Source organism: Heloderma suspectum, chromosome 7 (genome assembly GCF_057233095.1).
Source record: "Heloderma suspectum isolate Gila_16-S chromosome 7, 16-S_ref, whole genome shotgun sequence".
Lineage (NCBI taxonomy): Eukaryota > Metazoa > Chordata > Lepidosauria > Squamata > Helodermatidae > Heloderma > Heloderma suspectum.
In genome coordinates, this window is record NC_139464.1 from 84,553,615 (window position 1) to 84,567,930 (window position 14,316).

At 42.3% G+C, this 14,316-nt stretch overlaps 1 protein-coding gene across 2 annotated transcripts in view; it reads left to right on the forward strand.

The window, feature by feature from the left end:
* Nucleotides 1-14,316, forward strand: part of MET (MET proto-oncogene, receptor tyrosine kinase) — a 133,676-nt gene that overhangs the window by 29,781 nt on the left and 89,579 nt on the right. For both annotated transcript variants that reach the window (XM_084810812.1, XM_084810814.1), the window contains exon 2: nt 10,137-11,357. In XM_084810812.1, the coding sequence (XP_084666938.1) occupies nt 10,137-11,357 (1,221 nt within the window). The remainder of the gene's footprint in view (nt 1-10,136; nt 11,358-14,316) is intronic.

Genomic DNA, 14,316 nt, shown 5'->3' on the forward strand with positions numbered 1-14,316 from the left:
CCACTACACCACACTGACTCTCTGGTACAAGAGCTGTACCCATCTCAAAGAATTTTAATCAGTTCAAGAAACTGCAAACAATAATGTATAGTGTTACACTATTAATTGTTGCCAAATAATTGAGTGAGTCAACCATTTCTGTATACTAACAGACATAATGATTCATGATGTCTCCATTATTACTAGCCTGAAGTAAATGTAATTTTAGGATTAGCTTTTCTTTGTTAGCTTCCCTGCCTTCTGAACATGTATGTCTGAACCACTTGGATTTACAGGAAGAAAGAGGAACAAAGCGGGAGCTGCTATGTATTTTCCTCCTTACTGTGCAGTTACCTTTCCCTGTAAGTGAAAGCGGACATAGTGCCAAACTAGAAACCTCAAAAAGGACAGATTCCTCCACAGAATCACTGAGGGTGACAATTGTTGTTGTTCAGTCGTTCAGTCGTGTCCGACTCTTCGTGACCCCATGGACCATAGCACGCCAGGCCTTCCTGTCCTGCGCTCTCTCCCGGAGTGTGCTCAAGTTCATATTCATTGCATCCGTGATGCTATCTAGCCATCTCATCCTCTGCCGTCCCCTTCTCCTTTTGCCTTCAGTCTTTCCCAGCATCAGGGTCTTTTCCAGGGAGTTTTCTCTTCGCATTAGGTGGCCAAAATATTTGAGCTTCAGCTTCAGTATCTGTCCTTCCAATGAGCACTCAGGGTTGATTTCCTTTAGGATGGACTGATTTGACCTCCTTGCAGTCCAGGGGACTCATAAGAGTCTTCTCCAGCACCACAGTTCGAAAGCATCAATTCTTCGGCGCTCAGCCTTCCTTATAGTCCAGCTCTCACAGCCATACATTACTACTGGGAAAACCATAGCTTTGATTAGACGGACCTTTGTCGGCAAGGTGATGTCTCTGCTTCTTACTATGCTGTCTAGGTTTGCCATAGCTTTCCTCCCAAGGAGCAAGTGTCTTTTAATTTCATGGCTACAGTCACCGTCTGCGGTGGTCTTGGAGCCCAAGAAAGTAAAATCTGTCACTGCTTCCATTTCTTCCCCTTCTATATGCCAGGAAGTGATGGGGCCAGATGCCATGATCTTCGTTTTTTTAATGTTGAGTTTCAAACCAGCTTTTGCACTCTCCTCTTTCACCCTCAACAAGAGGCTCTTGAGATCCTCTTCGCTTTCTGCCATTAGGGTGGTATCATCTGCATATCGGAGGTTGTTGATAATTCTCCCAGCAATCTTAATTCCGACCTCTGATTCATCCAACCCGGCATTTCTCATGATGTACTCTGCATATAAGTTAAATAAGCAGGGTGACAATATGCAGCCTTGTCGTACTCCTTTCCCAATTTTGAACCAATCGGTTGTTCCTTGTCTGGTTCTTACTGTTGCTTCTTGACCCTCGTACAGGTTTCTCAGGAGACAGGTAAGGTGGTCTGGTGCTCCCATCACTTTAAGAATTTGCCACAGTTTGTTGTGATCCACACAATCAAAGGCTTTAGCGTAGTCAATGAAGCAGAAATAGACGTTTTTCTGGAATTCTCTTGCTTTCTCCATGATGCAGCGAATGTTGGCGATTTGATCTCTAGTTCCTCTGCCTCTTCTAAATCCAGCTTGTACTTCTGGTAGTTCTCGGTTCGCATACTGCTGAAGCCTAGCTTGTAGGATTTTGAGCATCGCCTTGCTGGCATGTGAAATGAGCGCAATGGTGTGGTAGTTTGAACACTCTTTGGCATTGCCCTTCTTTGGAATTGGAATGTAAACTGACCTTTTCCAGTCTTGTGGCCACTGTTGAGTGTTCCAGATTTGTTGGCATATTGAATGCAGCACTTTAACAGCATCATCTTTTAGGATTTTAAATAGCTCGGCTGGAATACTGTCATCTCTGCTAGCTTTGTTGTTAGGAATGCTTCCTAAGGCCCACTTGACTTCACTCTTGAGGATGTCCGGCTCAAGTTCAGTGACCACACTATCATGGCTATCAGGGACATTCAGATCTTTCCTGTATAGTTCTTCTGTGTATTCTTGCCACCTCTTCTTAATCTCATCTGCTTCTGTTAGGTCCCTGCCTTCTTTGTCCCTTATCATGCCCGTCTTTGCACAAAACGTTCCCTTGAGATCTCCAATTTTCTTGAAGAGATCTCTAGTCTTTCCCATTCTGTTGTTTTCCTCGATTTCTTTGCATTGTTCATTTAAGAAGGCCTTCTTGTCTCTCCTTGCTATTCTCTGGAACTCTGCATTCAGTTGGGTATATCTTCCCCTTTCTCCCTTGCTTTTCGCTTCCCTTCTTTCCTCAGCTACTTGTAAAGCCTCATCAGACAGCCACTTTGCTTTCTTGCATTTCTTTTTCTTTGGGATGGATTGAGTTGCTGCCTCCTGAACAATGTTACGGACCTCCGTCCATAGTTCCTCAGGCACTCTGTCTATCAGGTCTAATCCCTGAAATCTATTCCTCACCTCCACTGTATATTCATCAGGGATATGATTTAGGTCATACCTGACTGGTTTAGTGGTTTTCCCGATGTTGTTCAGTTTCAGCCGAAATTTTGCAAGAAGCAGCTCATGATCTGAGCCACAGTCAGCTCCAGGTCTTGTTTTTACTGACTGTATGGAGCTTCTCCATCTTTGGCTGCAAAGGACATAATCAATCTGATTTCGATATTGACCATCTGGTGATGTCCATGTGTAGAGTCGCCTCTTGTGCTGTTGGAAAAGAGTGTTTGCTATGATCAGCGTGTTCTCTTGGCAAAACTCTATTAGCTTTTGTCCTGCTTCATTTTGTACACCAAGGCCATGCCTGCCTGTTATCCCGGTGATTTCTTGACTTCCTACTTTAGCATTCCAATCCCCTATGATGAAGAGGACATCTTTTTTGGGTGTTAGTTCTAGAAGGTGTTGTAGGTCTTCATAGAACCGATCAACCTCAGCTTCTTCGGCCTCAGTGGTTGGGGCATAGACTTGAATTACTGTGATGTTGAATGGTTTGCCTTGGATTCGTACTGAGATCATTCTATCATTTTTAAGATTGTACCCCAGTACTGCTTTTCCCACCCTTTTGTTGACTATGAGTGCTACTCCATTTCTTCTAAGGGATTCTTGCCCACAATAGTAGATATGATGGTCACCTGAATTAAATTCGCCGATGCCTGTCCATTTGAGTTCGCTGATTCCCAAGATGTCGATGTTCAATCTTGCCATCTCATGTTTGACCACCTCCAGCTTACCTTGATTCATTGATCTGACATTCCAGGTTCCTAAACAATATTGTTCTTTACAGCATCGGATTTTCTTTTCACCACCAGACACATCCACAGCTGAGTGTCCTTTCGGGTTTGGCCCAGCCGCTTCACTCTTTCTGGCGCTACTTGGAAATACCCTCTGCTCTTCCCCAGTAGCATATTGGACACCTTCCGACCTGAGGGGCTCATCTTCCGGCGTCATCTCTTTTAGCCTTGTGATACATTCCATGGGGTTTTCTTGGCAAGAATCCTGGAGTGGGTTGCCATATACTTCTCCAGTGGACCACATTTTGTCAGAACTCTCTGCCATGACCTGTCCGTCTTGGGTGGCCCTGCACGGCATAGCTTATGGCTTCACTGAGTTACGCAAGCCCCTTTGCCACAACAAGGCAGTGATCCATGAAGGGGGAGGGTGACAATGCCAGGTCCCAAAAACAATTTAGTACTGAGGACATGCTATTGTTGCCGTGACTAAAACGCTCAGTGTCACCTTGAGATGGAAAATGAAATGCGGGAGGCATCCAAATGAGAAAGTGTTGTAGCACTGGGTGACTTCAATGACCCTCACAGAGACTGGGTAAATGCATGTTTCAGTGACGACAAAAAGGTAAAATATCTAGATACCCTATACAAATGCTCCCTAGAAGTGTTTGTCATGGAACCAGCCAGCGGGAAGGTGACTGACTCTTGGACTTAATCCTAAATGGTGCAGACGACCTGGTGCAGGATGTGAGAGTTGTTGAACTGATTAGAAATAGCAAGCAGAACTACCAAACAGCTACCAAATTTAACTTACATGTAGGTGAAGAATAGCCAAAGAAGACCAACACAATTACATTTGACTTCAAAAGAGGAAATTTCCCAAAAATTGCAGGGACTGGTAGAAGTTAAGAAAGTTAAAAGGCAAAGTCAAGGGACCAGATCTCTCCAGAATGCTTGGTCGGTTACTCAAAAACCACAATAATAGAAGCTCAGCTAGAATGTATACTACAAGTCAGGAAAGGTACCACCAAGTACAAGAGGGATTTGACAAATTCATGGAAGACAAGGCTGTCAATGGCTACTAGTCATGATGGCTATGAATTACCTCCAGTATCAGAAGTAGTATGCTTCTGAATAGAAATTTCGGGGGGTGGGGAGAGCTGGAAGGTGCTGCTATTGCAGTCATGTCCTGTTTGTAGGCTTCCCATAAGCATCTAGTTTGCTACTGTGTGAACAAAATGTTGAACTAAATAGGCCTTTGGTATGATCTAGCAGAGTTCTTGTTGGCTTCTTCTTCCTTGTTGACTGGCCCTACAGAGAATACATTTTTGGTCCTGCTTCCTGAGAAGCAGGTCAACAAACAGTGGTTTCAAAGTACAGAAAATAAGAGCCAATTCAAATATTTAGAAAACACATGTAGTGTGGTGTTCCTACAACCTCCCTAATGTCATTGCTGAAAAGCTCTGGTCTTAAGGGACTATTACTTCAGAATACAAATGGGTGAACTGCATGTATCTCCCATATATGTAATAAAACTACCTACATATAGAAGGCTAGTGCACAGGGTGAAGCCTACTCTAGAGCAGTCAACCTTGTAAAGTGATACAGTTCCTCAAAGTCTGTACATGCGTACTTTCTGAATGTTTGTATCAGTTCTTAAGTGGTGTTCAGCACAGTACAAGTGCCCAGGAAGGCTAGTAGAGTTTTCTTTGTAGTTTACCAAGGGGAGGTTTGGCAGGCTTTTGTTGATAATGTCTTTATAATACATCTTGTTTTGAAATGCGTGTATGGACAAGATGATCCACTGGGTCCCTTCCAATTCTTTTATTCTAAATGCTAAAGGGAATGCTGTGACAGGATAGGATGAATTTGGAGTCTAATCTAATCTCAAGTTTCCAGATGGTTTTGGAAAAAACATTGAATTTGCTTGGGGTTCAAAACTTGAATAATGACATTAAAAAAGGGAAGAAAATAACTGCATATGCATGGCTGTAACTGCATAAGATGGTCAGTTAGTTAGGAATTACACTTACTAATGAAAAGATAAAATTAACTTCATACTTGCAGTAATGAATGTTAGGCCACATAAGTTTCCACCATCAACATAGCAACCGCAGCACTTATTTTTGAACCTCCAGTAACATGACATGTCATTGCTGACCACATTTGCGGTGACTGGCCAGAACCCGTTTATAATACAAGATGGTTGCTCCATGAGAGATTATCGAGATCATGCTCTACAAAAACAGATTTGCCAGTGACTGCATCCAGTCTTTGGAGGTCTTTTTGTTGTCTACCCACAGATTCTTGCCAGTGTCAGTTCCTTTGAGTAAGCTTTATGTTGAATCCAAACTAGAAAAATAACTACGTAGACAACATGTGTATTGTAGATGTGATTCAGCTAAAAAGAAAGAGGGGTCATATGCCTCATCCGTTATTTCAAAGAGAAGTACTCATGTATTTGAGGTCAATGATGGTCTGAGTACTCTGCAGAATCTAAGAGCCAAATGATGTGTTGCTGAAGGCTTTCAAGTCTTTTCCAAAGGCACATAAAGATCAGTTTACAGTGACTTAACTGTGACTAAGGCTTAAGGTGCTGATGTCAACCAACAGCACACAAACAGCCATAGCATTCAGTTTAGAGCTAGGTCTACTATTGTACCATTATAAAAATGGCAACCTGGATAACGTTTTACACTCCAGCTCTGTAAATCTTGGGTGGGCCATGTTATATCATGTCTCCCAAGCGCATAACTCCATTATTTCCTGTTGTGGAGGAAACAACACAGACCAGTTGCATGCCCAGAGAATGCCATGTGCAAATGTGACATACGCATATTCTGTGACTTAATTAAACAGCCATGGATATGCCTGAAAGTATCCATTGACAAAAGCAATAGAATACTGCTGGTAATATGGTCAAATATAAATCATAGTAGTAACTATCTTGCAATGCCAGACAATGGAGCTTTTCATAACCTCTAGCAATGGTGCTCCCTCATCTACATCTACATGTTCATGTAGTTTTGGTCTGCTTGCCTGATGGCATCTCTGCTATTTCTGCCAACTCTGTTCTGTGGAAACTGACCCATATAATTTCCTGACCCATATGTTTTGTTACTTCAAACATCTAAGAGAAGAATGATAAAATGTCCCATCTTATCAAGGGCAGGGAACAGCACTCTGTTGGAGTTCTCCATCCCTGGGACCCTCACCCCACCCCGCACCCCCGACAAGTCACCCTTTGCACGGCGTGTGCTGCTGCACTTGCTTCAGTCTTCAGGAGCCAAGCTCCATTTCTCTAGTTTGTCTGTTGCACATGTGTGCTGTGCGCACATGCTTAGAATGTTCCTAGGCACTTCACAGAGAGGCAGTGAGGCAGAGTGGGTGGATCGACCTGACTCCCTCCCATATATGGTCATTGTCAGCCTCCAGAGCCACTCAGAGTTTTTACTTTGGGAAATGGGTGTCCAGCTAGGATGCCAAGAACCAGTCATAGAAGTCTTTAAATAAACCACAGTGGCTGCGCAAACCACTCCAGCATCCCTCTAAGGACTCCTGTTGCTCACTGAGCAGCAGCCGTGTAGAGTGGAGGACAGAACCCTCAGCCCCCTCCCTGAATGAGCAGCAGAAAAAAAGGGAGAGGAAGGAAGAGAAAGTCGTGTGTGTGTGTGTGTGTGTGTGTGAAAGAGAGAGAATACTTTCCCACCAATTTTTTTTAGATTCCACCCCCCACCCGACCTCACTTTGCCTCTTCTGTGCAATGGGGCTTGTTGGTGGAGTAGAGAAATGTCTCAAAGGAGTGCTTTGGAACATTTCTGTGGGTCAGAGACCCTGCTCTACTGTGCAGGCATGATGTCAATTTCCCTCAGTTTCCCTTTTCTATGCAATGGTTTTGCTGTCTTTGTTCTGCCTGCCACTAGGTGCTTTGTCTTACACCCCACCAACCACGATGGACACTTATTATCTACTCAAATATATAAAACATTTGGCGAACAGGGAGAATTATGAGCTTTGACACAAAAGAGTTGAGTTCAGTATTTTATCCTGAGCAAGTTGTTCTGAGCCTGTTCCTTTCAATAAATCAGGAATATTGTCAAGAATTAGGAAACTGCCATATACTGAGTCATATAATTAATCCATATAGCTCAGCATTGTATACTCCAGCATTCCCCAACTTGGTGCCCTCCGGGTGTTTTGGACTTAAAATCCCATCAGCCCCAGCTAGGATGGCCAATGGTCTGGAATGCTGGGAGTTGTCCAAAACATCTGGAGGATGCCAGGTTGGGAGAGGCTGCTATACTCTGGGAGGAGCTCTCCAATGTTTTAGGTTGGGTTTTTCTCCGGCCTTACCTGGAGATGCTGCTGGGGATTGAACCTGGGGACCTCCCGCATACAGAGCATGTGCTGTTCATCTGAATGGCCCCTCCCACAATGTTATTTGTGTAACCAAGTAAGCTTAAAGTGCTATTAATATACCTAGTCAGGAAGTCCCAGATGGAGAATGGGAATTTGCATATATCCTAGAAAATGGGACAGGGCAGGGAGAACACAATGTGGATATCAGCAGCATAATACTGGATATTTTTTTATAATGTTCAGGAAGCACCACATTTTCCCAGCTGTCATGAGTGGCTCTTAGATTATATTCTCACTTATAACATCATATTTGATGTTTTTCATAGTAATGGGTAGATCCATTCTTTCACTAGCTCTGATAGTTCCTTATTTGGCTGAATTTAAATGAATGGTTTAGATAGGCCAATGTGATATTTCACACTGTTTATAAGGATATATAGAGTTTGACAGACTTTTGTTTCTTATCTCCTCCTTTCTCCCTGTACAATTTTGTCTTGCTTTGAGAAAGTTTCAGCAGTTTAGGGGCCTGCATAGATTGCTTTTGCAAAACCTCCAGGCTGCACAGATTAATAGGGAAAAGAAATGCAATATTTACTGACCAAAAACACTGCGAGGGAAACATCAGTCTCCATAAATCAAAGATTTTGTATTTTGTCACAACTTAGCCAATACAAAAACACGTATTAATTTTAAAACTATGGCTTGGATTCAAGGAACCACTTGTGCAGTGGAGCTCTCCCATCCCCATTCCTGTACCCTGAAAAGCTGCTCCCAGTGCCTCTGGAGGGGCTGCATCCAGAATAGCTAGCAAGGCAGTTTGGGAGCCTTCAGGTGGTGAAACGGGATTCAGTGGAGATCCAGTGGAGGCTGGTGGCTCCGCTGTCAGTGGATCCTTGCGTAGCTCCTTTAGAGTTCTGACTGAAACCCAGAGCGGATTCACTGCCCCACTGACATCGGGGCCACCAGCCTCCACGGTGGAAGTCGAAGATGCCACCCCTTGAGTGAGCAAAAGTGAGCAAATACATGATAATTCCACTTGTGCAAGTGTCTCTTTGGATCCAAGCCAATGTATCATTTAAGCAAAAAACTGTAGAATTAGTATTCCTAAAATGAGGCTCTTGCTGATTTTGCTAAAGCCTGGCTTAATGTTTCTAGAAATCAAAGATGCTTTTGAGCTTCTTGCTGTGAGCATTTGTACATTTGTAACAATGCTACTCATCTGCAGCTATATAATATTTCCCGCAGAATCCTGTAAACAGCATATGGTCATATTCCTTTTATATTATTTAATTGTTTTCCTCTAAGGAAACTAAATTTAGCCTAGCAACTGTGCCTAAGTATCAATAGAACAATGTTTAGTGTGACTTGTAGTATGATGTTGAAAACTGGTGAAAAAAGCGCTTCTTCAACCACAATTTCTTTATTGTCCACGTCAGAATTTTAAATATCACCATAGTCATGAGTGCTTTGACTCTGAAAACCACATCGAAAATGAATAAAAAGGAAGAAATTTGCTAGGTTGGACTCTTCATTGATCTAATTAGCTTGTTAGTTCTTTGTCTGAGTGCTTGTTGCCTGCCTTTGCATTCTAAAGGCTTTCCAAAAGGACTTATTGCTGTGGGCATTTTGAAAAAGTGAATCTAATCTCAACAAAATAAGTCAATAAACAAAATATATGAATAACACATTACTCAGATAATGGAGTAATGATATCCCGGAATGCACGTGGAGTGTCATAGTACTAGAACAGAGAGAAAAATTCCCACACAATTTGAAAACACAGTTTCCTCTTTTTTAGAAAAAGTCTGCTCTTTGCCAAAAAAGAAGAAAATTCTCATAATAGTGACTGACACATTGCCATTACATGAGGTGAAATATTATGAATATTGTATTTTATACTGAGCTGTGTAAAGACACTAGTGGAAATATAGAAGCCTGCAATGCTTAGCAGTCAATATTGCCCTGAAAGAAATTTTGTATTAATGTGCAGTTTATAAATTAATAAAATAAATACACGATAATTCCATTTTTAAAAATACTGCCTTAATTATGTCATGTATAGCAAGTTTGTTCAAATTAATTCAATGAAAATACTTTCTTAACGTTATACAACTTTCTTATGTTATATTACAAGATACTATATAATGCATCCTATATTATATATCTGCTTAATGGCTGCTTAATATAGCATCTATATTTTACTAAACAGATCATATTCATAACGGACTTTGTTGTAAAACTATTGTAGCAAAAATAGTTTTTAAGTTTCATGTGTTGGCAAGCAACATCCCTTTAATAGAACTTTACGAGGGATTTTTAAGGTCCAGGCTGGTCTGTCAGAGACAGAAGACTGTAGGGATAATGGGAATATCAGTACTGCCTCACAGGAATTAAAAAATGTTTCTTCTTGTTGCTGCTTTTCTCACTGGAAGTTCTGTTTTTTGCAGTATGCATTTCATGGGGTTGGCCTTTGGTATGTGAAAAATGCCTTATATACCTCATATGCAAATTTATGTTGATTCATTACGTTCTTTATTAACGTTCCTTAAAATATCTTTTGACAGGTTAAATCTGCAGTAATGAAGCCATTTGCTATGTCTGCCTCAGGGATTATTTTATTTCTGTTCACCTTGGTACAGAGGAGCAACAGTAAATGTAAAGAAGCAGGTTCAAGGCCAGAGATGAATCTGAATGTCAGATATCAGCTCCCTGGTTTCACTGCAGAAACCCCAATACAAAATATAGTTCTCTACAAGCATCACTTCTACGTTGGAGCTGTCAACAAAATCTATGTCTTAAATGAAAGCCTTCATAGCGTCTTTGAGTATAAGACTGGACCTGTTTTGGAGAACCCAGACTGTGCTCCCTGTGAAGAATGTAAACCTAAAGTAAATCAATCTGATAACATTTGGAAGGATAACATCAACATGGCGCTGCTCCTAGAAACATACTACGATCATCAGCTTATCAGCTGCGGTAACATCGCAAAAGGATCTTGCCAGCGCCACGTCATTCATCCTGATAATCCTGCCGACATCGGACATACAGTGCACTGTATGTATCCTAAGGTGATGGATGAAGAATCAGACCAGTGTCCTGACTGTGTTGTAAGCCCTTTGGGAACTAAAGTTCTTGTAACAGAAAAGGAAAGATTTGTGTATTTCTATGTTGGGAATACTGTAAATAATTCATTTCAGCGAGACCATTTGCTGCATTCAATATCAGTTCGGAGATTAAAAGAAACCCTGGATGGGTTTGAGTTTCTCACGGCCTACTCGTATATTGATGTCCTTCCGGAATTCAGGGATTCATACCCGATTAAGTATATTCATGCCTTTGAAAAGGACCACTTTGTGTACTTTCTCACTGTCCAGAGAGAATCTCTAGACTCCCAGGCTTTTCACACAAGGATCGTACGGTTCTGTTCCTTTGATTCTGAGTTGCGTTCATACATGGAAATGCCCCTTGAATGCATTTACACTGAAAAACGCAGGAAGAGGTCAAGCAAGCGGTCAAATGAGGTATTCAATCTTTTGCAGGCTGCATATATTGGTAAGCCAGGAGCAGCTTTAGCCCAGGAAATGGGTCTTGATGTGAACGCTGATATTTTATATGGTGCATTTGCCCAAAGTAAACCAGACTCTTCAGAACCAACCCATAAATCTGCTGTCTGTGCAGTCCCTATCAAAATCATTGATGAATTCTTTGGCAAGATTGTAGACAAACAAAACATGAAATGTCTTCAGCATCTGTACAAGAAGAACAGCAAGTACTGTCTGAACAGGGTAAGTGATCATGATGCTAATTAGTTGCTTTAATCAAGTAATTATCCTAGCCATCTCTAGTCTCATTCATATTGAGCATTCCATTATTCACTGCATAGCCCCATTGATTTCTGTTGTGAGTAGTAAGTATTTTTCAGGGCTACCATTTTTTTGGCTGAAGTCCAGGGCCAATTGTTCCAAATTATTTAAGTTGTCCATCTAGATAAATAACAATTAGTGCTGGTTATAGCCAGTGATAATTCATCTTTGTAAGAAGCAGTTCCTGTAAATAGAATATGGAAGTCATTGGAGGAGACCTTAAGAAGATAAAAATTGTATTGGAAATAAAGCTCCTAGGAAGAAAAATCTTCCATGAATCTAGTCCAGCACTCTCTTCATACTGAATCTTCATTTATATTTTGTCTTGCCTTTCCCTTAAAATACTCTTCAAGGTAATTCAGAACACTCAATTAGGACTGTTAAATATCAACAATAAACAAATTGAAAAACAATTAAACAATAGAAGTAAGGAATAATATAGCTTCCAGCTGGAAACCCTTCCTGGCCATTGGGTATCAATTACTGTTAAAAGCTTGGATAATCATAGGAGACCTGGTCTGAAAGATGGTGATGATAGTTGCAAGCAAATTTGCTTGAGGATGGAATTCCAGAGCTGAGGTGCCAGTACAAGTAAGGCCCTTTCTAAGTAGCCACCAAACTAACTTCTGACGGCAGAGGTACCTAGAGAAGGGCTTTGGTGGTGAAGACCTCAGTTTGTGGCCAGGGAAGATAAAACGCTAGTCCTGGGCTCTGTACAGCGGCCTTCCCCAACCAGGAGCCCTCCAGATGCACTGGACAACAACTTCTATCATGGCTAGCCAGCATAGCCACTGGAGAGCCCCAGGCTGGGAAAGGCTGCTCTAAGACTTTACAGGTCACAAACTGAAACGGTCTTTAAGTACTGGAGACAAGTTCACCACATTTAAACTACAAGATACAAATTCACAGTGTATGAATGGTATGTTTCATACGTATGTTTACTAGGTGTGTTTACTTCAGAAGTAAGTACCACTGTGTCCAATGGAGCTTACTCCCTAGTAAATCTGTTTAGGATAATAGCCTTAAGTTATTTTCATCAGTGGCATAAGCTTTGAATATGTTACCTCATTCCCTTGTTGCTGCCATCACTGTCAGTGAAATTATATAGACTGCTTTGTGTTGCTGTCATCCCATATCATGCAGTGCAAACCTTTCTCATTTTTTAAGCAAACACTCATTTATTTCCCAAATGTCCCAACTGAACTGAGGCACTACATATCGGACAGCAACAGCTGAAATAGCCAGAAAAAAATGTATTGCAGAGGAAGGTATACTCACGTTTCATGCTTCCCAGTTCCCTGAGTGATAGGAAATCCACAACGTCAGTATGATCTGGATCTGAGGTCTTTGTGTACAGTACGTCCTCCCATTCAAACAGCAGTTTTTCCCTACCCCAAGATAGCAAAGGAAAGTCTCAGAAATATCTTCGATTCAGCGTGAGGAGCTGTATAGGAGCAAGAATGCCTGCAAGCCCTTGTGCACACCTGAAGGGGAGTCCTGGATCATTGTTTGTATTTGTATCAGACTATCAGGGGTCTACAAATTATGCCTGGGCTTAGTAGCCAAAAATTAATTCTACTAGCCATCAATAATATAGTAAAAGTGCCTCTGAACACAGAGTGCCTTTCCTTTTCTGCCTAGCAAGTGACAGCCTGCCTCTTCTGCAGAATTAAGGAGGATAGCTAACAGTCACATTGGCATTGTTCCTCATAAGCCTAAGTCTCCTGCAGGTCACTTCTTTAAAAAATCAACATTTCCCCCCTTCCCTGGCAAGCCCCAACACAGCCCAGCAAGCATCTGTTTTCAAAACCAGGGTTAAAAGGGCTAGGAGGCACAGTTTCCCCTCTCTTCCAAAGAAATCCACTTGAAATGCACTCCAGTTTTCTTCCTTCCCTGCAGCAGCTCGCATTCACAACCCAGCATTTTGTTTTGATAACTTAGTCTTTTTTCTTTCTGATGTGGAAAGCGAGAGTGAGAGGGCAGCCAGTTGCAAGTGGGCCTGGGGAATGGAGAAATGCTGCAGAGTAGAGGTGCTGAGGGAAGTAAAAGGCAGATTTGAAAAATCTACTCCAGGACCAGATCTACATGCCAATGAATGTGGTGAGGTGCTTTCATGTTTAATGCAGATTTTCATGAAATTGGCTTTGGTCTGTCAGGACCTCGTGAAGCAAAAAAATGTGGAGTAAACACGAACTTGAAATCTGCTTTTCACAGGTCAAACTGCACTTTAATCCTCCTTACTTTGCGGTTGAATGGGCGGAGTCCTGCTAGTAGAAGTGCACGTCGTCAACCCCATAGGCGCTGCTCAGCCAATGAGAGGCTTGCTCCCCGCCCTCTCCATGCTCCACTGCTCAGGGAAGCTTAATGGAAGAGATGAGTAATGTCAGATAGCTTACCCTACACTTCTCCCCCTTGCATCCACCGACTGTGAACCAGCAGTATTGAAGCCCAGGGACAGACTGGCAAGTGGGCAGACAGGAGACGTCTAGCTCCTGCATGGAGGGAAAGGGCTGGGATTGCTTCCCTCTCCAGTGCTCTGGAGTCAGCAGCTGGGCCTGCTGCTGCCTCCACTTCCCCAACGGGAACTAAGCCTCCTCCTCCTCCCCACAAACACACAGGAAAATCACACACACGGGACTATTCTGAAGGGGAAATATGAATGAATCAGAGGCTGCTATTTGTGAATGGAAAAAGCAAATTGTTGCATTACTCTGAAGGGGCGACGCAGAGCGATTCCGTGATCGGGAGGCTTGTTCCCAACCCTGTACATGTCCCCTTGCTGTACTGGCGGCCCTTCCTCCTCCACATCTGTGTATTCCCTAGTTGTAGATGTATCACACAACTGCGAAGTTGCAGGTGTATTGCTACTGTGAAATAGTGG